Source organism: Arvicanthis niloticus, chromosome 12 (assembly GCF_011762505.2).
Source record: "Arvicanthis niloticus isolate mArvNil1 chromosome 12, mArvNil1.pat.X, whole genome shotgun sequence".
Lineage (NCBI taxonomy): Eukaryota > Metazoa > Chordata > Mammalia > Rodentia > Muridae > Arvicanthis > Arvicanthis niloticus.
Window position 1 is genome coordinate 25,159,076 of NC_047669.1, and position 23,462 is coordinate 25,182,537.

General features: G+C 44.3%; 1 protein-coding gene across 2 annotated transcripts in view; it reads right to left on the bottom strand.

Annotated features, from left to right (window-relative positions):
* The window catches only part of Arhgap31 (Rho GTPase activating protein 31), a 111,407-nt gene that overhangs the window by 20,988 nt on the left and 66,957 nt on the right, over positions 1-23,462 (bottom strand). For both annotated transcript variants that reach the window (XM_034515714.2, XM_034515713.2), the window contains exons 2-6: positions 19,332-19,434; positions 16,189-16,333; positions 4,052-4,134; positions 3,036-3,143; positions 2,271-2,413 (exon numbers count right to left, since the gene is read on the bottom strand). In XM_034515714.2, coding sequence (XP_034371605.1) covers positions 2,271-2,413; positions 3,036-3,143; positions 4,052-4,134; positions 16,189-16,333; positions 19,332-19,434 — 582 coding nt within the window. The remainder of the gene's footprint in view (positions 1-2,270; positions 2,414-3,035; positions 3,144-4,051; positions 4,135-16,188; positions 16,334-19,331; positions 19,435-23,462) is intronic.

The following is a 23,462-nucleotide window of genomic DNA, read 5'->3' on the forward strand; positions in this document are numbered from 1 at the left end:
AGAGAGGTGGCTCTTTTCCTTAGTATGTACTTTCAGTGTTTGTATTATAGCCAGTTGTCCGTCCTCCATGGTGTTCCTTTTAGGATGGCAGCGATGAAGGAATGGTTGATATACAAAGCTCTCCCTTCTCTGACAATGGTTCTTAACCGGAGACAATTTCCCCCTTACTCTACCAAAGGACATTTGGCAACATCTGGAGAAGTTTCGTTTTATTTATTTTTTGTGTTGTTTTGCTTTTGCTTTTGAGATGAGGTCTCATGTAACCCAGACTGGCTTTGAATTTGCTAGGTAACCAAGAAAGACTTTGAACTCATGTACTTACCTCTACAGTGTTAGGACTACATGTGTGTTCCACCGCGCCTGGCTCTGGAGACATTTTATACTCCAGATTTAAAAAAATGGTATTTATATATGTGTGTCTGTGTGTGAGAGTATGCCATGTGTGTACAGCTGCCCTCAGAGGCCAGAAGAAGGTATCAGGTGCCCTGGAGCTGGATTTACAGGCAAGTTGTAGGCTGCTGGAAATTGACTCCAGTCCTTTGGAAGAGCATCAAGTGCTTCTAACCGCGGAACAACCTCTATAGCACCCCCTGAGGACATTTTCATCATTACAAATGCATGCGAGCTACTGACACCTAGTATCTAGGGCACTTTCTTGATTGGTGATTGATGAGGGAGAGGCCAGCCCATTGTGGATGGTACCGCCCCTAGGTAGTTGGTTTTGGGTACAAGAAGACAAGCTGAGGTAGCCATGAGGAGCAAGCCAATAAACCACACTCCTCCAGCGGTCTCTACTTCAGTTGCCGCTTTCAGGTTCCGGCCTCGACGTCCCTTCATGAAGGCCAGAAAACTGTACGATGAAATAAACCCTCTCCTCTTCAATCTGCTTGTGGTTGTGGTGTTTATCACAGCAGTAGAAGGCAAACTAGGACACTCTCCCTGTGTGCACTCTCATGAACGGCATTGACATCACAGGGGAACTTCTTAGACGCACACTCTAGACTGTTTAGATCAGAAAGTCCAGGGATGGAGCTCTGGAATCTGTGTGTACTGGCTGGCTTTGTGTGTCAACTTGACATGAGCTGGAGTTATCACAGGGAAAGGAGCCTCCCTTGAGGAAATACCTCCATGAGATCCAGTTGTAAGACATTTTTTATTCAATTAGTGCCAAGGGGGGAGGGCCTACTCCATGGTGGGTGGTGCCATCCCTGGGCTGGTGGTCCTGGGTTTTATGAGAAAGCAAGCTGAGCAAGCCAGGGAAGGCAATTCAGTAAGCAGCACCCCTCCATGGCTTCTGTATCAGCTCCTGCCTTCAAGTTCCTGCCCTGTGTGAATTCCTGCCCTGATTTCCTTTGGTGATGAACAGCAATGTGGAAGTGTAAGCTGAATAAACCCTTCCCTCTCCAACTTGCTTCTTGGTCATGATGTTTTGTGCAGGAATAGAAACCCCGACTAAGATACTGTGTTTCCACAAGTCCATCATCAGGTGACCAACAGACACTTATTCTGGAAAACTACTCTTAAACACAAATGGCCGCTGAGGTAATTCTGATTGGCCAGATTTCTGATGTTTTATAAAAGAAGCTCATAGGAGTTCACCACAAACCAGTTCACTCCCAGGGTTCGCTCTGCCATTCTGAGCCACACTTGTACAAATGCATTCATATTTTTTTGTATGCTTCCTGTCTGATACAGGGCAGGATAAAGTACTCAGGAAATGATCCCACAGAGAATGCGTTCCGGATCTACACGGGAATGTGGACATACAACCTCGATGTTCACCATTGACTTCAAGGGGGAAGACGTAAGACTCTTCTAAAAACATAAAGCTCTGGTGAAAACCAGAGTGAAACCAAAGGAGAAAGTGTGCTGCAACGTGATCAAGAGCTCACTAGAAAGGGAACTTTGTCCCAGGCCTACCCAGTAACTGCTGCATCATACAGATACTTATCTAATACTGTCACGGTGGCTGGAGTCTGCACCACCATCACAGTGAAGTATCACGGATACCAACACACAGCAGTCGGTACGGAATACAGTACTCAGTCAGAATTAAAACCAAACCTAGCCTCACTTATCATCATTGTTTAAGACAGTGTCTCACGTAGCAGTGCAGGCTGGCCTTAGACCCTCTGTGTAGCCAGCCAGACCTGGGACGCCTACTTTCCCTGCTTTCTGTTTCCATACTCCCTTATTTGGGGGCTCTATGGTTAGAGCCATAAGGGACGTTAAGTCTGCAGGGAATGTGCCAGGGGGTGGGGAGCCATTACCATCCTGTTGCAGAGCCCCTGGAGCTCCACCGTTGAAGATTTGATCAGCGTGATTCAGTATGAACTCGATCACCACCTGCTGGACCCGGACTGCCAAAAACGCCGCATCTCCATTGCAAATAGTGGCTTCGATTTTTTTACTCCTGCCCGGAAGAAACATTCAAAGTGAGTCTGCCTCACAACAGAAGGTGGTGGGGATGGCCGGTGAGCCTTTTGTACAGTTCACAGGCTTTAACTTTTCATGACCAGAGAGAATCTCTCAATGATGGTGCAGCCCAACCCACTGAATAGACTGTATCACTGTTACGTGGTCTGCGTTACAGGACTATAAACACTGCCCATCAGTGTACAGAACTGACTTTGTTTTACTTTATGGGATTCCCTCCTGTCTTTACCCAGTTGTCCCATGAGTCAAGTCATTGCTTGTGATTTCCATTAAGCAGCCGATTCAAGTTATAGCCATCTGTGACCTCACCATAGCCAAGAAAAGCCAATGAACTTCAGAGCCCAAAAAAGGCCTTTTCAAGAAGTAGTAACATACAGATCCATACTTTTAGCCACACCGGGATAATAGCCAACAAATGCCTTTGGAACCAGAGTTTCCAAGCGAGTGGGCCAAGAGCTTAAGACCTTAATGGCAGTTTCAAGCTATGTATGCTATAAAAAGATCACTTTGCCATGTATGTCTTCCAGTGCTTTATCTCTGAAGCACCCAGACTTTGCTTCTCCATGTGGGCTGCTCTGAGCCCACAGGGTGGTAATTACCTGAGGAGGTTTGGGGCCCACACTAGGGCTAGGTTCCTGGCATGCATGTTGGTCTTGCTGCTGAATGAGGCGATGTGGGCCAGGTGTCGGATCAGGTATTCCAAGGTCCTGAAAAAATTCATTTGTTTGATTGACTTTTTGGCAAAGTCAGAAATGTCAGCAGCTACCTGGATGTCATACTCAAGTTAGGATTAAGGACTCGCTGTATTATGAACTTTGAAGGAACACTGGGGGGAGGGGAGATCAAGATTGATGAAGGTAGCTTCCTTGACTCCAGGGCCACTGACTCAGGATGAGGACAGATGTCAGTGTTGTCAGATGTCCACTGAACCTGCAGGTCCAGGGACAGAAACAGAAAATCACAGACTGCAGGCCCTGATCTCTTAGTGACAACTTGCTTCTTTTCCACCCTGGGAAAATTCAGTTCCCAAGATCCTCAAATAGGTTCTCATCTCGATTCTTAGAGGACAGTCGTCTAGTACAGGTTAACTTGGTTCTTGTCAGCAGGCCCATTTCACGGATGAACATTTGTTGACTTCAGGAAGTTCTTTATAATACCACATCGAATTCTGCTAACCCTGGGAAAATTAGTACCATTTATGATAATCTGTGCAAACACAAAAGATGGGGATGATGTCGGGGCTAGTCTTAGGGACCCAGTAGAGGTAATAGGTGCTCATGAGTCAGTCACCCCCAGCTTTAAGGTTTGGAAACCTTGTTTCCAATGGTTTAGAATTTGTACAATAATTCAGGTGATGAACCAAGGCTGTCGCTATGAGGCTGGCTTGTGTGACTGTGATGACTTTCTTTGTTACTCTGGTGAGTATCCTGCAAGTGGAAGCAGGATGTTCTTGGCTACCAACATCTTTGATTGGATACCCACTTATCCCGATAACACTGACTGTTCATTAATTTCCAAACATCTCCAGCAAAACCCCCATTCGTTTGCTTCAGTTGTCATATGTCTCCGCCTCCTGAATGTTTTACCACACGGAGTCTGAGTGTTTCTTTCTTACCTATAATGGGGTGGGGGGAGCTCCTGGATGACATTCTGGATTCGGGCCAGCTGGCCTTCTTCCGGGCAATGAGACACTGCTTCCTGTGGAGAAGAACACGAAGTACCCAGTGAGCATCCAGGAGCCAAGACCTTTCCTGCATGTACTGGCCTTACTCAGGACTCAGATCGTCCAGCCTTACAACTGCACCTGCAGATCCTGTCCCAGAAGCACTGTTGTCTGTGTCAACAGCAAGCCAAATGCACTTTCTGAGTTTCAGAGTCAAATGTCTTCATTCTGTACGCACATAGGAGTGGGTGGGTCTCTGTGTGCCCTCAGATGGTGTTTGGTGTCCAAGAAAGAATGTACAGGATCAAAAGGTGTCCTGCATAGCAGAGAGTCATAGACGCTCAGATTCAGAGAGACAGCCCAAGACAGCGATGTCACAGGATGCACATCTACTCAAGCCCCTTTGGGTGTGAACAGCTACATACTTGTCACCTAGCCTATTCCCCGACTCCCAGTCCTCAGTTGCTGCCTGTTTTGGCTGCCAAGAAGCAGAGCAGACGCGTCTTTCTTATCAGGGACAAGAGTTTTGTCCCCAGGATCTGGTGGCCTTGCCCTGATTTGCTATCTGCTTATATCCTGTGTGGGCATCTTGTTCCCGTCAGTCCAGGGCCTTTCAGGGGAGGCAGGAACACCATGAAGACAATGTGATGACAGGCTGGCCCATGTCCATCTCTTGCTAGCCCTAGGCTGCCGTGTGACACCAACATCTCTGATGATTCTTCAATTCCAGCCCTGTTTCCTATCTTGAGACTATATCCTGCTTGTGTGTGATGATTAAAATTGACAGTCAATTTGACGGGGGATCCTAAAACCACTGAAGAAACACATCTTTTGGCACGCCTGTAAAGGACTATGTCGATTAGGTTAACTGAAGTGAGGAGCTGCACCCTAAATATGGACAGTGCCATTCCATGTACTGAATAAGAAAGGAGTAATTGAGCCAAGCACAGTCAGTACAGCATGGCGAGCTGTCTCCTGCTCTTGCATCCACTTTGATAATCACTGCTGGCTGCAACTTAAGCAAAAAATCAAGATTCAAATCTGAGGGCTTTGCACATCACTCACCCACATTTGTTTGTTAGCTGTCATTTCTGGATTGCCCTTCCATTGTGGAGTACTGGGTGTGGCTTAGCGTGCACAAGGCCCTGGGCTGGATTTTCAGCCCAGTGAAACAAATAATAAGAGTTCCTTGGAATGCACTGCACAGTTTGGTAGTGATCGTATCTTATTAGAACAGCAAAGCAGGAAGGGAGTGAATTCAAGGCCTGCCTGGGCTACAGAGTGAATTTATATCAAGATCCTGTTTCAAAAGCCATTATATTTATTATTCCCTGCAAGTGAGTGTATTTATACATGGTATATATGTGAAGGTTGAGAACAGCTGGCAGAAATTGGCTCTCTCTTTCCACGATGTGGATCCCAAGGATCCAACTCAGGTCATTGAGCTCCGCTGCAAGCATCTTTAACCACCGAGCCATCTTACTGTCCTCTGTCTTAAAACTTAAAAGGGATTGTGGCTCTAGCTTGGTGACAAAGCACTTGCTTACCACGTAAGAGGCCTTGGGTCTAGTCTCCGGCACCATGAAACAAACAAAAGCCCAACAACATCAATTAACATTCGTGGGTATACGCTTAGCAATGATAGCTTTAGACACTACTCACTGAAAGCAGAAGCCAATTAACTTTGGGGGTCACCCACTGTCTGCTGGCCCCTTTTCTCAACCACATCTGCTGCCTATGTTCTGGCTTAAAAGGATTCTAAGGTCCTGCCTGGGTCTCCCTACCCTCTTGGCCCTGCTCCCAAACCACTCCTGTGCTGGACAATGTCTGTGTCAACGTGTCCCAGCTCCTTCATTTACTTACTCACTTTTAAATTTAAATTTACAGCAAGCATATGAAGTGACAGGTTTCATTTATGGCATTTTGATTCCGTGTACACGTGGGTACCCATCAGAGAAGTATGCCTCTTGTCTTCCCATGTGTGTATTCCCTTTGAAACAGGGTCTCCCACTGTGCCCGGAGCTTGACTGTTAGCCATAGAGATCCTGATGTCTCCTGCATCCTGGGTGCCTGTGATGTCATCCAGTTTTTATGTGGGCAATGAGAACCAGCATGCAGGTCCGTGGCTTGTGCATCAAGTGCTCTTACCCACTGAGCCATCTTCCCAGCTCTCATAGCTCACCCCTTTTCAATGGAAGTAAAACATACCTAGTTATGTACGTATGTATGTATGTACGTACATATCTATCTATCTATCTATCTATCTATCTATCTATCTATCTATCATTTACGTATATGTCTATCCAATATATATAGGCCCACTATTTTAAAATGGCAGTCAGATATCTCACTCAGTTTGGGAAATTTGGGTTATATTTTGCTAAGAAGAGGGATGTGTGTGTTGGGGTACCACAGCCTTAGCTCCCACTCCTCTGGTGGGTGTGCCTGCAGTGAATGGACCAAGCATTAGCACCTGCTGCCTCCTCTGCTTTTTGAGATATACAAGATCGATGGGCAGGGGCACATGAGGCCTCTATGAAGGAGCCCCACACCTATCTTCTCTTTTCCATTACTTAGGAAACAGAATTGCAGAGACCACACTCCCAGCAGTCAGGGAGAAGCTTGCAGTGGAAGGGAAGGTGAGCCCTCCAGGCAGCCAGGGCTGCAGAATATAACATGGATCGTCATGGTTTGGTTCCACAGTGCAATGCACATGGGGGAGGTTAAGAGGGGGGTGCACAGGGGTCCCTGCATAGCCAGGACCAAGTCTGCAGAACTTTGTGCCGTTCCCCTGTTTATAAAAGGTGTCTAGATCTGAACGCCAGGGCACTTGCCAATAATAACAGTGGAAAACTGAAAGACGAATGTGGGGGAATAAGAGTGCAGGTGGAGATAGCAGCCCTCATGGAAAGTTCCTTTAATATTTTAGGAAGCCGCTTAGTCATTGTTCTCTGAAGCTGAGGGGCAGATTAGCCCTTGATGCTTGCTAAACCCAGTGAGAATGGCCTTTTCTTTCCTTAGTCTCTTCCCACTGCATCCCCATCCTATCTAGAAACTCACCTTCTTTTTTCCTCTCACTTAATTACTTGATCAGACAGGGTCTTTCCACGTAACCCAGGCTGGCCTTGAACCCACAATCTTCCGGCCCCAACCCCCAAGCTGGTATTATGGAAGTGTCACCAAGCTTGACTTAAATCCACATTTTTCTCTAGGAGGAGTCTGGTCACAGCAAATGTTTAGGAGATCCTACCATTGGCAGCTTGGGGAGAAAGGTTAAAATTTGATTCGCCCTAATTTACACGTGTGTGTGTGTGTGTGTGTGTGTGTGTGTGTGTGTGTGTGTGTGTGTAGGAACTGGAAGCAAACGCAGGCCAACTTGGCTGATGTTTCAGTCTCAAAGATCTGGGATGAACCTGCCACTACTTGCTTTCCATCACAGACCAGATGATCACCTTACTGACCTCTGAGGTTCCAGGCAAAGGCAGGGTTCTTATCCTGGTCTGTTTTTTTTTTTTTTTTTTTCAGAAGCCACCCCTTCCCTACAGTTCAGGCCCTCCTGCTCAGATAGCCACCATCACTGTGGTGACCCAACATAAATGAGCCAGAGGGCTTTCTCTTCCAACTGTACCGTGTGTGTGTGTGTGTGTGTGTGTGTGTGTGTGTGTGTGCTCGCGCGCACATGTGTGCATGTGTGCGTGTATATGTGTGTGTGTTTTCATGTGTGCAAGCCAAGAGTTTTGTCCTTCTGATACATGGGTGAGTCTTGGGCAGCAGTTCTCAACCTGTGGCTCTCAACACCTTTGGGGGTTGAATGACGCTTTCACAGGGGTCACATACCAGATATCTACATTATGATTCCTAACAGTAGCAAAATTACAGTTATGGCATAGAGACAAAATAATTTTATGGTTGGAAGTCACCACAACATGAGGGGCTGTATCAGAGAGTTGTAGCATCAGGAAGGCTGAGAGCCACTGGCTCTTAGGGATAGAAGTCAAGTCGTCAGGATCAATACCAAGTGCCTTTATCTGCTGAGCCATGGCCTCCTGGCTACAATTTTAAGCTTTATCAATTACTTAAAACTTGTTATAAACCATTTTATTATTAAATTATTTAATACATTAGCTAGGTTAAAAAAATAATGATCAAAAATAATTAAAGGTTAAATTTCCTTGGAACTACAGATCTTCAGTCTCTGGGGGATGATTCCTGTGTGGCTTCTAGATAGTCTTTGTGGGTGCATTCTTGTTACATCTAGGGGTGACCACGCCCTCCTGTGAACCCTCTATCCCATCCCCCATCATTGCTACCATGCTTGTCCCATGCCAGGCACTGGTCTCTACAGGTCCTCTCAAGCTCAGCTTCTCCCCCACTCCCAGGCGAGGCCTCTGGACCTGCTGTTTCTTGTCACTCACTTCAGCAGATACTGTTATAATCTGTTCCCTCACTTTATGCCTATCTGTTCAGATTCTGCCTCGTGGAGAGAATTCTGGTGATCTTAAAATAGCAGTTAGTGTCCATCCGTATCTCCCCAGCCCTGAGCTATTTTTCTTCACAGTGTTTATTGACAGCACTCGTGAGACATCGGTATATTCCAAGAGTTTATCCCCACCCTGGTCTCCTTCTCGTTTAAGTAGAACCTTCAGCAAATAAGGATTGTATCTGTCTTGTTCACCATGAAATCTCCAGGCCCTGGAACTATGCCTTCCGGCTGCCTGTGGCAAGCCCTAACAACTGGTGAATGAAATAAACAAGTGAGAGAGTCAATATTTTGCTTTATGCTTGAAAATGGTGGACAGTTGCATATGGGCCACACCTTGAGGACACTGACACCCTAGGAGCACTCTCCATTATGGTGGACACTGTCTTGCTGGGGTCCACTCTTCAACCTTGGATCCCCAACAGGGTGGCCCATCAGTTTGATTTCTCCATGATTAAAAGTTGTTCTGGACATGGGTCTCTCTTCTTTCATTCATATTTTAAAAGACTGATTTTTTATTTGTGTGTGTGTGTGGTATGTGTGTTTGCATAAGTTATATGTGTCTCTTGCATGGAGGTATTTACAGAGGCTTCAGGGCATAGAATTGCCTGCAACTGAAGTTTTAGATGGTGGTGACCTCCTGGTGCTGGGAATCAAACTCAAGTCCTTTGTAAGAACAGTAAGTGCTCTTAACTGCTGATCCATTTCTCCTCCTCCCTACTTTATGTTTAATTTTGTGTGTGTGTGTGTGTGTGTGTGTGTGTACAGAGTGGTCAGAGGTGTTGGATCCCCTTGGAGCTGGAGTTACAAGTGTCTGTGAGCTGCCTAGCGCAGGTCCTCTGAAAGAGCAGCTCACACACACTGCTGAGCCACCTCTCCATTCCCTGGCAAGCATGACGCTTGCCTTCCAACTCCTCCCATCTTGACCTCATAACCTACTTGCCCGTGTGAGTTGCTAATTTGCCTCAAGCGACAGTTTGGTGACTTATGTGAGTCAACAAACTTGTGAGCAAATATTTGCAAAGATTCCAATATTTTCTCCTAGCTAGAGGGAAGAAACACAATAATGAATAAATAAAATAAACATGGTCCTGTCCTTAGGTAGCTTTTTTTGTTTTGTTTTGTTTTGTTTTTGAAGACAGGGTTTCTCTGTGTAGCCTGGGCTGTCCTAGAACTTGCTCTATAGACTAGGCTGGCCTGGACCTCATGGAGATCTACCTGCCTCTGCTTCTGAAAGTAAAGTTGTGAGTCCCCACTGCCTGACCTTAGTAGCTTCTAATTCAACAAAGGAGTTTGATATATAAAGAAAGGACTTCAAGAAGGCTGTGGAGATGGTTCAGAAGATTTCCCAGGTCCCATGTCAAAGCTGGAAATGGCCCACATGCTTATAAGTCTGGCACTGTGCAATGGAGACAGGTGAAGACTGTGTCTCCCTGGAGCTCCCTTGCTACTGCATCTGGTCCAATGCTCAGTGAGAGATTGCCTCAAGGGAATAAGGGGAGAGTGAGGGAAAGACACCCAAGACCCTTCTGCATTTGCATACACAGGGGGAATGTAACCCCTTTCTTCCGGAAATGATCTTAGAACTCATGCAACAAATAATTAAACCAATTCCATAGCAACAATAAATTAGTAACTTTCATTCCAGTTTAATAATTTTAACTGGATCAATGAGAAGAAAATTTGAATTTTTCCTAAAATGAATGTTGCCTTTTTCTCTGCAGAACAAGGTACATTGAATAAAGATACCAGCTTCTGTGTCCTGGAACATGGAAATGCTGCCTTATTTGAGAAAAAAAGGGGGTGGTCTTTGCAGCTGTGATTAAATTCAGAACCTGGAGTAGGGGGATGATCTTAGATTCTCCAGGTCATCCCCAAATGCACTTTATAGCTGTCTTCACAAGTTAGACACAGAAGCAGACACTGTCGTAAGAGAATTCCACATGACCCCTGGGGAGCTGGGAGAGGCAAGGAATACCTTTCTCTTCCGGGCCTCTCTGAAAGCACCTAAGGTTTTTTTATTTTATTTTTTTAAATTTTATTTTATTTTATGTATATGGGTATTTTGTCTGCATGTGTGTCTGTGCCACTTGCATGCAGTGCCCAAGGAAGCCAGAAGAGGACATCAGAGCCCCCGGAACTGTGGCCTTAAAAGCCAGCGAGTGGCCACGTGAGTGTCAGGAATTGAACTCAGATCCTCAGGAAGGGGAGATGGTATTCTTAACCTCAGAACCATCTCCCCATCTCTAAACTGGTTTTTGTCAGGGTATTTTGTCAAAGCAACAGGAAATGAAACCAGGGCAGACAGTTTGTGGTAATTTGTTACAGCCATAACGGAAACTAATAGCTTGAAAATTGAAAAAAAAAAAAAAGAATTCTGTTTATTCTACAACTAGAAGGGATCAGTATGAATCTACTTACCCATGAAACAGAAAAGAAGGCTCCTCCCCAGGCCTCCCAGCCCTCAATCCGAGCACCTGCATGCCTTCCTATGCCTTCACTCAGACTGCTTTCTTCCCATTTAATTGCATACTGTGCTAGTAACTATTGTTCAAACACAGGTCTTCTTGCCACATAGTTTGAAAGCAATAGAGTTATCATTTATTTATCTTTGATGGTAGAGACGTAACTCTTCTCCAAAATTTGGGTGTTATGTATAATCCCACAGTGAATCTAGTTGCACATCCCTCTAATTGAGTCCCAGAGTTATTAAGGAGCATAATGTTTTTAGAAACTTGATCATAATAGGATGTTCACCTAATTCATGTCTCCAGCAGAAGATTATAAAGAGTGGATCGTCTCACAGGCTTGCTAGCACGAACTGTGGTGTTTATTTTTAAGTGACTGAGAAGCAGCTCATCTGGCAATGCACACACTGGCTTTGCAGAGAACTCAGGTTTGGTTTCCAGCATTCACACGGCCACCCATAACCACCTGTAACTTCAGGTCCAGGGATCTAACTACCTCTTCCGGCCTCTTGGGCATCTACATATATACAATGTCCATAAACTCATGCAGGCTCACACTCACACACATAAACTGAAACAAATCTTTACGAATGTAACATGCAAATATATCTTTCTAGTAGTTTTTACACGATTTTGTTTCTCTGAATTATCTATTTAAGTCTTGTGCTCATTTAAGCAACGTGGCATTGTGTGGTTTTCTTTTTATTGATAAGCAGTAGTTCTTTGTAATTATGGAGTAACAATCTCTTTGTCATTTTCTTAAGAATGGTACATTTTTAACAGACAGTCTCATGTAGCCCTGCCTGGCCCCCTACTTCACAGCTAGAGCTGGCCCTGAATTCTTAATCCTTTGCCTTCATCTTTCAGGGCTAAGACTGTAGAAGCTTACCTCATGCTCTGCTTGAGAATGAATGTACACACACACACACACACACACACATACACACACACACACGTTTTGTTTTGTTTGTTTGTTTGTTTGTTTTTCGAGACAGGGTTTCTCTGTGTAGCACTGGCTGTCCTGGAACTCACTCTGTAGACCAGGCTGGCCTCGAACTCAGAAATCCGCCTATCTCTGCCTCCCAAGTGCTGGGATTAAAGGCGTGCGCCACCACCGCCCGGCCACACGTTTGTTTTATTTCATGTGTATGGGACTTTTGCTAGAATGTATGTCTGTACACCACATGGGTGCCCGGCACCTGAGGTCAGAAAAGTATATCGAATCCCCTGGAACTGGAGTAATAGATGGTTGTGAACCATCACGTGGGTCCCCTGGAAGAGAAGCCAGTGTTCCTAACTCCTAAGCCATCTCTCCAGCCCAAGGGGGAATATTTGTTTTTCAAATCTGTCCTTGTTATTTTTTTTCCTTATGCTTTTATTGTGAGGACATCCTTCCACTTGCTAAATGGTAGCAAGACAACTTGGTTTTCCCTGTCCCTAGCTGACTCTTAGTACCGCCTCTGGACCTTGTCCTTCAGTGTGTCTCCTGTTAATAGCTGATGCTTTCAGAACCCACACTGTATTTGAGTGGTGTGGGAGTTGTGAGCAGAATTTTAATCTTTATCTCCACCTGTGAGCAGTACTCATCTGTGTGAATGACGTTAACACCTACTTCATAAGGTGCTAAGTGTGCTCCTACTTATCTTGTTTGTTTAGGCATGGTCTCTCTGTGTAGCCCTGAGTTTCCCAGAACTGGCCCTGTAGACCAGGCTGGCCCCAAAGTTACAGAGATCCACCTGTGTCTGTTTCCCAAGTGCTGGTGTGTGCCACTGCTGCCCAGCTTGTGAGAGCCTATTTGAGTTTATATCAGAGAAAGTAACTTGATTACAAGGCAGCTGTTATCGTTGTTAATATTATTATTCCCCTAATAGTTTAAGTTCTCTCATCAATCCAGTGAGGCAGCATTTGACTTCAGCCGTGTGGGTGAGTTAAGCACCATGTTACAGTGTGACAGAGCTGTTCTCCTATGGCCAAGGTTCTCTTCGCCCATCACACCCATTACTGTAGGCGAAGACGTCCGCTAAGGGACAAGGTCTGTAACAGAATGGACGCGGTAGGTCCTACTTCTGTAATCAAAACTAAACATTCCCACTTTATTTTTTAGGGTCAGTAAACTGTCTGAATTCATGCCATTTTCTTCAATCACGTTGACAGATTTTGTCTTCCAGTTTTTTTTTCTCTACTTTTCCTATTTCTTTTCAGTCCCGGTGAGAGCACCACAAAGAAAAGAAGTGGAGGCTGTGGGTAGCAGGTGTCAACAACCCAAGGCTGTTGTTGACAGAATTAGAAAGAAACTGTTTCTGAAGGTTGTTTTTTGTCCAGAATTTATCTAGCCATCCACAACAATACATCAGCAGCTACAGGTCCATGCGGTCGCCAACGTTTGTGATTAAGGTTTCTGTGTGCTTTGGGTTATTTTTCACTAAAATTCAATGTAGTCTGTGGGCAAAGTTATGAAAATTATTATACAAGACAGCTAATACTACAGTTATATCATCAAAATAAATACCACTCTTGAATTTTCTTCTTTTTAAGCCTTTTAGAAAATTAATTTTTTTTCTTAAAAGTTATCTGTGGGGTGTGTGTGTGCCTTTCACACTCCACCTCTCACAAGTCTTTTCTTTCTCTCTCTCTTTTAAGATTATATATATATATAATATATATATATATATAATATATATATATATATAATATAATATATATATATTATATATATATATATTAGCTTTCTTCAGACACACCAGAAGAGGGCATCAGATCCCATTACAGATGGTTGTGAGCCACCATGTTGTTACCGGGAATTGAACTCAGGACCTCTGGAAGAGCAGTCGGTGCTCTTAACCACTGAACTACTCTCCAGCTCAGTGACTTTCTTAATATATATTTATGTATTTCTCCCTTACTTTAAATTACCCCTGTGCCCTTGTTCCTATATGTGTGCAGGTCACGGGACAAACCATGGGAGTCGGTTCTCTACCATGTTGGTCCCAGAGACTGAACTTGAGTTGGGTTGTTAGTCTGGGCACCTCAAGCTCGCCGTTCTTTCTCTTAAGATGTATCTTTATTTATATGTATATAACTGAGTTTCTGTGCACTAAATGTGTGCAGGGTGCCCATGGAGGCCAGAGAATGTCAAAACTCCTGGAGCTGGAATTACAGGTGGTTTTAATGACTAAACTATCCCTCCACCCCTCCCAATCCTTTTATTATTATTTTATTTTTAATTATTTTATTTCTTTACATTTGAAATATTACCCCCTCCAGGATCCTCTCCCAGAGTTCTTTACCCCATTCCCCCACCTTTTTGCCACTGAGAACATGCTCTCCTAATCCCTCTTCCCTAGGGGAATCAAGTCTCTACAGGATTAGGCCCATGCTCTCCCACTGAGGCCAGACAAGCCAATCCTCTGCTATATATATGCCTGGGCCTTGGACGGGCCCTTGTATGCTCTTTGATCGGTGGCTTAGTCTCCCAAGCCGTTCTTAGTGTGTATATATATATCATAGCTGCCTTCAGACACACATTGGGTGCATTGGGTCCCACACAGAGTGCATTGGGTCCCATTATAGGTGGTTGTGAGCCACTATGTGGTTGCAGGGAATTGAACTCAGGACCTCTGGAAGAGCAGTCAGTGCTCTTAACCGCCAAGCCATCTCTCCAGCTCCAAGATCAACTCTTAAAAGTAATTATTCATTTATTTCTGCTTGAGTTTGAATGAAAGAATTTTTCACGTGGTCAAAGTTTATTACGAGATATTGAGAAATACCCTGGTACATGACTGGAGCCTAGATCTGGTGTTTTCTGTCTGTGCTGCTAATTCAAACGGTGCCCTGACCCCTGCCCTCCAGCGCAGCACTGGCCTTGCAGGGTTGAGTAAGTGTTCCGGGTTCCTTCCCCGGTTCACCTCTGACTCTGTGATCAAGTATCTTAGGTGACCCCACTCTTCCCCCCTTGTTTTCTCTATGAATCTATCCACCCATTCTATAATCTACCTGTGCTCCTATTTTAGTATTTAAAAATCTCTTAAAATTTTTAATTAACACGCTTGGCATTAGCTTTCATTATAACATTTTCAAACAAGATCTGCTTTTGCTGCATCTCCTCCCCACTTTCCCTGTGCCTGAGTCCCTTTGTCCCTTCCACCCACCAAAGCCTCTTTCTATATTCACGTCACACGTGTCCTGCTGTCCTCCCCCACTTCCTGCACACCCCTTTCCCTCTGGGTTTATGCTCTAGTTTCCTAGCCTGTACTCACATTTACTTCCATGTACACACACACACACACACACACACACACACACACACAGAGAGAGAGAGAGAGAGAGAGAGAGAGAGAGAGAGAGAGAGAGAGAGACAGACAGACAGACAGACAGACACACAGGCATCACCGGCTTGGAGCTGAACTTGAGAGAGAACCTACAGGCTTTCTGGCTACCTTGTCAAACCCGACTTTAACATTTGCTTTAACCACATGTTTTGAACCATTAGGTGTCTCTTCTGCTCACCTACGGGTGAGCTATCATTTGATAGCCACACAGCACAGTGCAGCTAGTCTGCTTCTCCATCAGCAGCCCATTGGCATATCCCATCCTCTCTTGCCCTGGCCCACATGTTTTGCTGTTTTTTCTTCTCTTTTTAGCTTTCCGACCTAGTCTTTTGATGTTTGGGATGGGGTGGGGTAGGGAGGGTCTATCTCCCTTTTCTACCTACCGGTCTGTTCCCCAAGCCCCCAATGAAACACAGAAGGAACACTCTTTTGAAAAACGAACCATCACAATGTATAGCAAGCACCAGAGGCCTGAGATTCCTGCCCTGCCTCTGCTGTGTGACCTTGGGCCAGCCACTTTACTTCTGTGGTTCTCAGTTTTCTCCCTGAACAATGAGGCACATTCAGTTGAATAAGCATAGAAATAATTTAACCCAGCTCTCAAAACAAACAGCATCATTCTGAGAATTCAAGGAAGGAGCAGTTAGCAAACAGTCCAACCACTCTCCTTCCCTTGCTGTCTTACATCCACCACCAGGCCAAGATAATGCCAACCAGCTGGCGAGTCGTGTTATTGTTATTTCAGTGTTGAAACTGCCCTTGGCCGGTCCATGCATCCCACCCGCTAACCACAATAGAAATCCAAACACTCACCGTGAATTTCTCATAGAGCTCGTAGGTCAGGAGGGGGTTGGGCAGCTCCCTGAAGTAGAGCTTGCACAGGGAGCCCACGCAGTGGATGTCTTGAAGGTATACTTCCCTTGTCAGATCTGGGCATTGATCTGAGCCAAACTCCTGCCTGGAACAACAGAGACAGAGACATAACAATCCCAGGAAACATGCGCTCCATGTCAGCAGCTGCCTGGAGGCCCAGGAGTAAAAAGAGCCTCCACTGTTGATATGCCTGTGCTCCTGACCTCCACTCCAGGCACCAGGAGGTCATTGTAGAGACATCGCTTCTGGAGGCTGATGCTTGCTTGGAAGTCGGTTGTGACTGGAGGTCAGAAAACTCATTTGTGACTAGAGGTCCCCATGGCCTTGGTCACGGGCACTGGTGGATAGAGAATGTCTGCCAAAAAAGCCTATTGAGACTTCAGTTTTTCCAAAGTGTTACTCAAAATGAAACTCTTTTTTTTTTTTTTTTTTTTTTTTTTTTTTTTAATTAGCAGTGAGACCCAAAACTGGGAAGTGGGGTAAGGCAGGGAGGTGGGGACGGTGTCAGGCCTTATCCCACATTTCCATAGTCATGTCTCAAACTCGCTTTAACTGGATACTCAGACCCAAGGTTTGAGGACCTAACACAACTTTCTCTCTGCCACTTAGCAGAACTTTTTTTCTAGGTGGCTTAGTGGTGACACTTACATGTCACTCGGTTGTGTGAATGTCTTAAGTGGTCAGTCCACAGCGGGATTCCAGGAACACCATGACCATCTGGTTCTAGGTTAGGCGTCTGCGCCATTTTCTTTCTTTCCTTTTACTTTGTTTTCTTTCCCTTTGATCCACGTTGTTTGAAACAGGGTCTCATGGTGTAGACTAGGTTGGTCTTGAACTGACATCACAGGCCTGTACCACCAGCTCCAGTTGATGGAGGTTTGACATCAAATCAGAAAACATTTCCTTACATGAGTACACTGCCTCGAACTGTACATGGTTGTAAACTACAAGTATGGTTTTTAAATGATAAGTTTTAGTTTTAATATAGAAGTTAAGCTCCTGAGCGTACTCCTCGGTCAGTTAGGTAAACCCCACAAGACTCCGAGAATCAACATTTTCAAAGGAGCCCATTGCCTCCCTCTACTCTGCTGCCATCGCTTCAAAGAAGAATGGGAAACTCCCCAGTACTGTAAGTACCTCAAGGTAACTAACTCATGGGGCTCAAGGAGAGAGGTGTCCCATGAATCTGTGGACACGTGTTCATGTGTTTCTTTGAGAGCAGGAGAGAAGAATCTAGAATTTATTCATTTATTTTGCCCAGATTTTCCCTGCTCAAGGCTAAGGCACTCTTTAAATGAAAAAGATTCTCCCTACCTAAGCATCTTTCTGGATACCACGTCACGGACCTTGGCTTGCAAGCTCAAGGCCCAGTACTGATCTCCAGAAAGAAAAAAATGAGGGATCCTCATGCTACATATGGTGGTATACAGCTGGGGTCCCAGGACCTGGGAGGATGAGGAAGGAGTTGTGAGTTCAAAGCTAGTCAGGTAGACTAAGACCCTTTCTTAAAAACAAACCACCTAAGCAGCTGGGTGTGGTAGCACATACACATAAGTTAGTCCTTAGCTCTTGTGAGGCAGGAGCAGGTGGATCTCTGTGAATTTAAGGTCAGTCTGGTTTACAGAGTGAGTTCCAGGACAGCTAAAGCTATACAGAGAAGAAACCTTGTCTTGATTAAAACAAACAAACAAACAAACAAACAAACAACTTGCAGTAAGCCAATTTTTTTTAACATCTATAAAAATGTTTTATTATTCATTACAATTTAAGTACAGGTGAGATTTGGAGAGGACGGATCAAATAGAAGATAGAAGACAAAACCTTGAATTATATAATATATAATCTCAAAAAAAATTTTGTTTTTCGAGACAGGGTTTCTCTGTGTAGCCCTGGCTGTCCTGGAGCTCATTCTGTAGACCAGGCTGGCCTTGAACTCAGAAATCCGCCTGCCTCTGCCTCCCAAGTGCTGGGATTAAAGGCGTGAGCCACCACCGCCCGGCTCAAAAATATTTTTAAAGATTATTATTTTAGAATTTATAGTTGTAATTAACAGACATAGTAAATATATATTTAAGACCACTAAATTTTTTGGTATTAATAGACAAAATACATAAGCCTATTGCCTTAATCACAGAAAAATACATATATACTTCAATATATTTCATTTGTTCTATATATACTCCATACATACCTTTTTTTAAATTTAAAGGTTCTTGTCTTTTTTGTTTGTTTGTTTTTGGTTTTTCCAGACAGGAATTTTCTGTTCCAGCCCTGGCTGTCCTGGAACTCACTCTGTAGACCAGGCCGGCCTCAAACTCACAGAGATCCACCTGCCTCTGCCTCCCAAGTGTTGGGATTAAAGGCATGCAGCACCATGCTAGGCTGGTTCTTGTCTTTTTAATAAAAAAGAAATCTCTTAAAATGTTTAGGATAGATCCACAGAATTATATATTGCCTATATGTCATTTATTCTAAAAAAAATTACTAGGGCGTGGAGGAGTTGGGGGCCACCCTTGCCATTGATTCTATATGGAGGCCACAGGACTACTTTGTGGCGTCTGTTCTCTCCTTCTACTTATGTAGGCTCCAGGGTTCGAACTCAGATCACTGGGTTTGCCCAGCAACATCTTTACCCAAGGAGCTGTATCACTGGCTTCCAGTAACTTAAAAACATCACCATCAATTGGAGAAATGTACAGTTATGCAGACTTCTAATTTCTCAACCATCTGAAATATCAAGTGTGTATCCAAAGAAAACCTCCCAAGGGCCTCAGAATTCTGAACACTATTCAAGGAACCCTAATCTAGCTAGGCTTTAGAAAACCATGTTCCCTATCATGTAATTTAGATCACATGAGGTAAATCCAGTCCATCAACGAAACATAAACCCTGCCTAAGACAAAGAAAAAGCCATTTTCACTGGACAGAATTCTACCAGGCCGGAAGCCTCCCGATTAGAGTTAGAACTGATAGCACCTCATAGAGACCATCTTTCATGTTTCCGGCACTCCCGAAAACTGTCAGCAGAGAGACAGAGTGAGGGAAGGCTCACTGGAAGATTCTGGCCTCTTGGTTTAGCTTACCTGAGCCGCTGGATGTTTGAGGTGACACCCGAGAGGCGATAGATTCCATCCACAATGCCATGAGTCTCTATGAATTCAGCACAGCTCTTCAGCACATATGGAACTATGTACAAGATGAGAAACACAGCCAAGCATTAGATGTAGATCTGTCCTGTAAAGATGGTCCCCTAACAATCCAGGCAAGCTCAAATGCAAAGGGCTCAGAAGAGCCCCAAGTGTGACCAAACTGCTTCTAAGAGGTAGGCAATGGTCCTTAGAGACTTGATAATGTTTTAACTACTTTTTAAAGATTTAAATAAAATGTAATACATTTCATTTATTATTCACTTTATTTATTAATATATAACTTATTTATTATTAAATAAAATTTACAAAATTTAAATGAAATAAACTTAAAAATACTTTAAAATACTTTTTAAAAAAGGTATGTTTGAGGCATGGTAGGCACAGTGGTGAGCATTTGTGATCTGAGCACTGGGGAATTCAGGGTCAACCTCGGTTACATAGTTAAGCTTGAGGATGGCCGGGCTATGAGACCCTGTTTCAAACAAAAATAAAAACAAATAAAATAACACTCTACCCCCACTAATCTTCATCCGTCTTAAGAATGTTTTTAACTGTTTAACAATTCACAGAAATGTTATCTGTTTGTAAGGGATACATACGCTCCTTTGAAAGGTGAGTCCCACCCCACAAACCTTCCTTCTAGTCACTATTTCAGTGGGCTGTATATAAAAGGCTCTAAGATGACTTCTTACATGCTCACACTCCCAGGGTTCGGAGCTCTGGAAGTGTGTTGTTGTTCTCTCCTGGGGCATTTCCAGAGAGACAGAATGACACATGTCTTTTAGATGCACAGAGGGAACATCAAGTCATTTGCCACTTGAGTCCCTTGACCAGTCTGCCTGAGGACTCTTGTAACAGTGCAGTGGATGGTGACTTACTGTGGGACTGCCTAGCCCTCAGACTGAAGTCATTTGTGGTTCCTGGTTACCTAAGGATGACACAGGTCCTCCATAAACAAAGGCTTGGTCAGTGCTGTCCCAGATCCCCAACACACACCAGTCCTTCCTTGGAGTGGATTAATGTCAATTCATTTATGTTTATTATACAAGCTTACTCCTGAATGCAAGTCTTTCGTTTTAAGGTAGGGCTGTGATATATAGCCCAGGTTAACTTTGAAGTCACCAAGTTTCTTGTGTACTGGGCTTAGGCAAACACCACTGCATCTGGCTTAGAGTGAACCTCTGTCTGGGTAGATATTAGAAGTTCAATTCCAGCATTCTACCTAGACACAGAGTATTTGGCTTCAACAGTCTCATTCTTGTTACTGAGTGCTGGAGGATCTAACCCAGGGCTGCCTGGATGCAAGGTGAGAACGCTGTCATGAAGCTACAATCCCACACTATCTAATTCCCCATGACAACACTTTCAAAGCATCTTCTTTTTCTTTCAGCTTTGAAATACTTGTAAGTTCGGCATTTAATCAAATTCATCATACTTAAAAATATCCTGCCCATCCCTCAAAAGCTAACACATACCAGGAGCCTCTCCCTTTGACAGCATATCCTTATTTTGCCCATGGCTTACCCTGCAAGACGGGAATTGGGGAGAACCTTCCAGTTAACCCAGGTACAAAGAGGTCAGGGAGTGGATTTTGCATTGGAAATATCAGAGGCCAGAAACCACAGAGGTGGATCCACTTCCTATGAGTGAATAGAGGGTGGGGGTGGGGTCTGGGAGCAGGCCAGGCTCCCAGATCCTCCTCCCATCTTTGACCAGAAAAGCTACAGTTGGATTTGTTTTATTACAGAGGAACTTTGCTAAGTCTGTGTGTCTTACCCTAAAGAGAGAAACAGAGCAGCAGTGCTTAAACACACACACACACACGTGCACACACACATGCACACACATGCACACACACACACACACACACACACACACACACACACACGACATTTCTGTGGTGTAAACAACAGTGGACTCTTCCTACACCACCAAAGCTCTTCTGTAACTTGTCACGTGTGATGGATGGCTAAGAGTGAAGACTTAGATGCCAAAGTGCCTTTGTGGCCTGGGATTAAAATACATAACAAAGACAGTGGTGATATTAATCTCATGCTAGGACTGAAATTATTCTTGGAGTCATTTAGCTCAGATCCTGGATATCACAAGTATTCTGAAATGACAGCTGTTATTTCTGTTTTTTGTGGCTGATGAAGGACATGAATTTATATTTTTTTATTTTTTAATTAATTTTTTTTGTTGTTGTTGATAACAGAGCTTAGCTCTTCCATCTGAATGAGCTGTCAAAATACAGCTCTGTTCTTTGGAACTGCCGTTGTTCCTCTTTGAGAGTAATTCTGCTTCTGTGGGGTTTCTGTGTTTTTAGGTGACTCTGTGAGGCACAAAAGCATTGAATATTTTAGAGTCGGAGAAATATATGGGAAGTCCTTGTTTACAGCTCTGCATGAGAGGGAAGAATTATTATAACTCCTTACAGAAGTTAGAACTTACTGCTTTTCCAGAGTTTGATCCCCAGCACCCACACTGAATAATGTCTCTCAACCACCTGTGACTCCAGTTCTTGGGGATCTGACACCATCTTCTGGCCTTCACAAACATGGCATGCAGGTATACACACACACACACATACATACACACACACACACACACACATACACACAAAGCACACATGCCAAAAAACTTCAGTAAGAGTTTAGTCTCCGAGTCTCTCTTGGACTGTTGTTTCCAGAGTCTAGCTACATCAAGGACAGTTTTGGCATTCTGGTTCTGATCACGGTAGGATCCTGATCCTAAGAGCTACACAGATAAACAGAAAGTTTCCCTTGTCAACACAGGCATGGGGGCGGGGGTGACTCTCGAGGTTGGAGTGACAAGAGTTTGGTTTCTCTGGAGCTCAAAGAACTTTGAGTTTCTCCCACCCAGGTTTGTACAGTTGCTGGCTACCATCTGATATTAACATCTCTTTGGCTGTTTCATGGGCATGTTTGTCCAACTCCCCCTTTCTAGTTTGCTTTCGCTTCCCCTGGATCAGCAATCTTGAAAGTTAACTTATAATCAGCACAAAGCTTTTCCTCAGATGGTTTCTGACGGAAGAGAAAACCTTTCACATGTCCCATTTACCTAGTGCTATACCATCCCTTGTCTCCTCGCATCTAACCAGGCACAAGCAAAACACACTTGCGTCCTGATGAACCTTTCGGTGAGCCTCTCAGAGCTCTGATTCCTACAAGGGTTTAGAGCAGAAAAGGACACAGTCAAAGCTTTTCATGTCCCTCCAGAAGCTGTGACTCTGTGAACAGCCTCAGTTTCCAGGTAGCTGGGGTCTGGGGTAGATGCAAGCACAGTATTGTTTGGACACTGTGGGAGTTGTCAAAGCTACATTCTTTAAGCACATTAAATTGCATTTGTCTTTTATAGGCACAGGCATACCCTTCCATGTTCTTATCTCCTGTCCGTCTTTGGGTCCTTATTCCCTATCTTTATCTGATCAAAACACAGAGACCTCACAGGAGTAGAATTACTCTCAAAGAGGAACAACGGCAGTTCCAAAGAGCAGAGCTGAGTTTTGACAGCTCATTTGGATGGAGAGAGTCTGGTACCACCACCACAAGTTATAAATACAAGGGTTTAGCTCAGGAGGCGGGGAGATGTCTTAGTGATCACTTAGAACGTACTGCTTTTCCAGAGATCCTGAGTTTGGTCCACAGCACCCATATTGAGTCACAACCACCTGTGACTCCAGCTCTTGGGGATCTGACATCATCTTCTGCCCTCTGTAGGCACCTTCACAAACACGGCATGCAGACATTCATGCATGCATCACACGCACACGCACACGCACACACACGAGAGAATATACTGCTTGATCCCATCTACCCCAAAGCCAGCTACTTTTAAAGCACACAATTAAGTGGGGTTTCAGAAGTACATTTACAACTTTAGGAATTGTCACACTATCAGTTGTAGAACATTTCATTACCCGCTCCCCTCAAAAACCCAATATTGATTCTTAGTTACTACCCACGTTCGCCCTCTGAAGCCCTTGGCTAGCTTTCTATTTCCATGGGTTTCTCTGTTTCAGACTTTTTACAAACATGCACTCTT